The 765-nt window shown below is 60.7% G+C and overlaps 1 protein-coding gene across 1 annotated transcript in view; it reads left to right on the top strand.

Annotated features, from left to right (window-relative positions):
* Positions 1-552, top strand: part of EMH_0082480 (uncharacterized protein) — a gene marked incomplete at both ends in the record, with an annotated part of 2,206 nt that extends 1,654 nt beyond the window's left edge. Inside the window, one exon of the mRNA XM_013500539.1 lies at positions 3-552. Coding sequence (XP_013355993.1) covers positions 3-552 — 550 coding nt within the window. The remainder of the gene's footprint in view (positions 1-2) is intronic.
* Between the last annotated feature and the right edge of the window lie 213 nt (positions 553-765).

The following is a 765-nucleotide window of genomic DNA, read 5'->3' as shown; positions in this document are numbered from 1 at the left end:
GCTGCTGCGCCGCTGGCACTCTTCTGTCTCTGCTCTGATTCAGCCGCTGTTGGGGACAGCTACACAGGAGGAATCTGGCCTCAACAGCAGCAGCAGCAGCAGCAGCAGCAACAGCAGCAACAGCAGCAGCAGCAGCAGGGGCCAGTGGGGTGCAGCCTTAGATCGTGTTTTGCTGCTGCTGTATGGCCGCAAGGGGATAACCGGGGAGGTGTTTGCTGCTGCAGCAGGACCAGCAGCAGCAGCAGCAGCAGCAACACCAGCAGCAGCAGCAGCAACACCAGCAGCAGCAGCAGCAACACCAGCAGCAGCAGCAGCAGCAGAAGTTCCAGACGCACAGCGTGCTGCTGCTGCTGTCTCCTCATACCTGACGGAGACAGGATGGACTCTCGCTACTCGTTGCTGCTCCCTGCAAGCAAGACGGCCTTACCCCTGCTGCTGTTCTGCATGCAGCAGCAGCAGCAGCAGCAGCAGCAGCAACAGCAGCAGCAAGAGCAGCAAATGCTGCACCAGGGGAAGCGCATGCAGCACGTGGTGCCTGCCAGTAACATCTGAGAGTTTTGCTGCTGTGTCTGCTGCAGCTCTGAACGCTGCACAACTTGCTGCTGCAGCATCGCTGCCGCCTCATGCTGCTCCCGAGCCAGCAGCAGCAGCAGCAGCAGCAGCAGCATGCTTGTCTGACCCGAGATTGGTGGAGCTGCTGCTGGCCGATGTGCAGCTGCTGAGGGGCATATGCGAGGCGTTTGCTGCATGCATAGCCGTCGTCAG

The sequence above is a fragment of the Eimeria mitis genome, genomic scaffold (genome assembly GCF_000499745.2).
Source record: "Eimeria mitis Houghton genomic scaffold, Emh_scaff5516, whole genome shotgun sequence".
Lineage (NCBI taxonomy): Eukaryota > Apicomplexa > Conoidasida > Eucoccidiorida > Eimeriidae > Eimeria > Eimeria mitis.
This window is presented reverse-complemented; position numbering and strand designations above follow the sequence as displayed.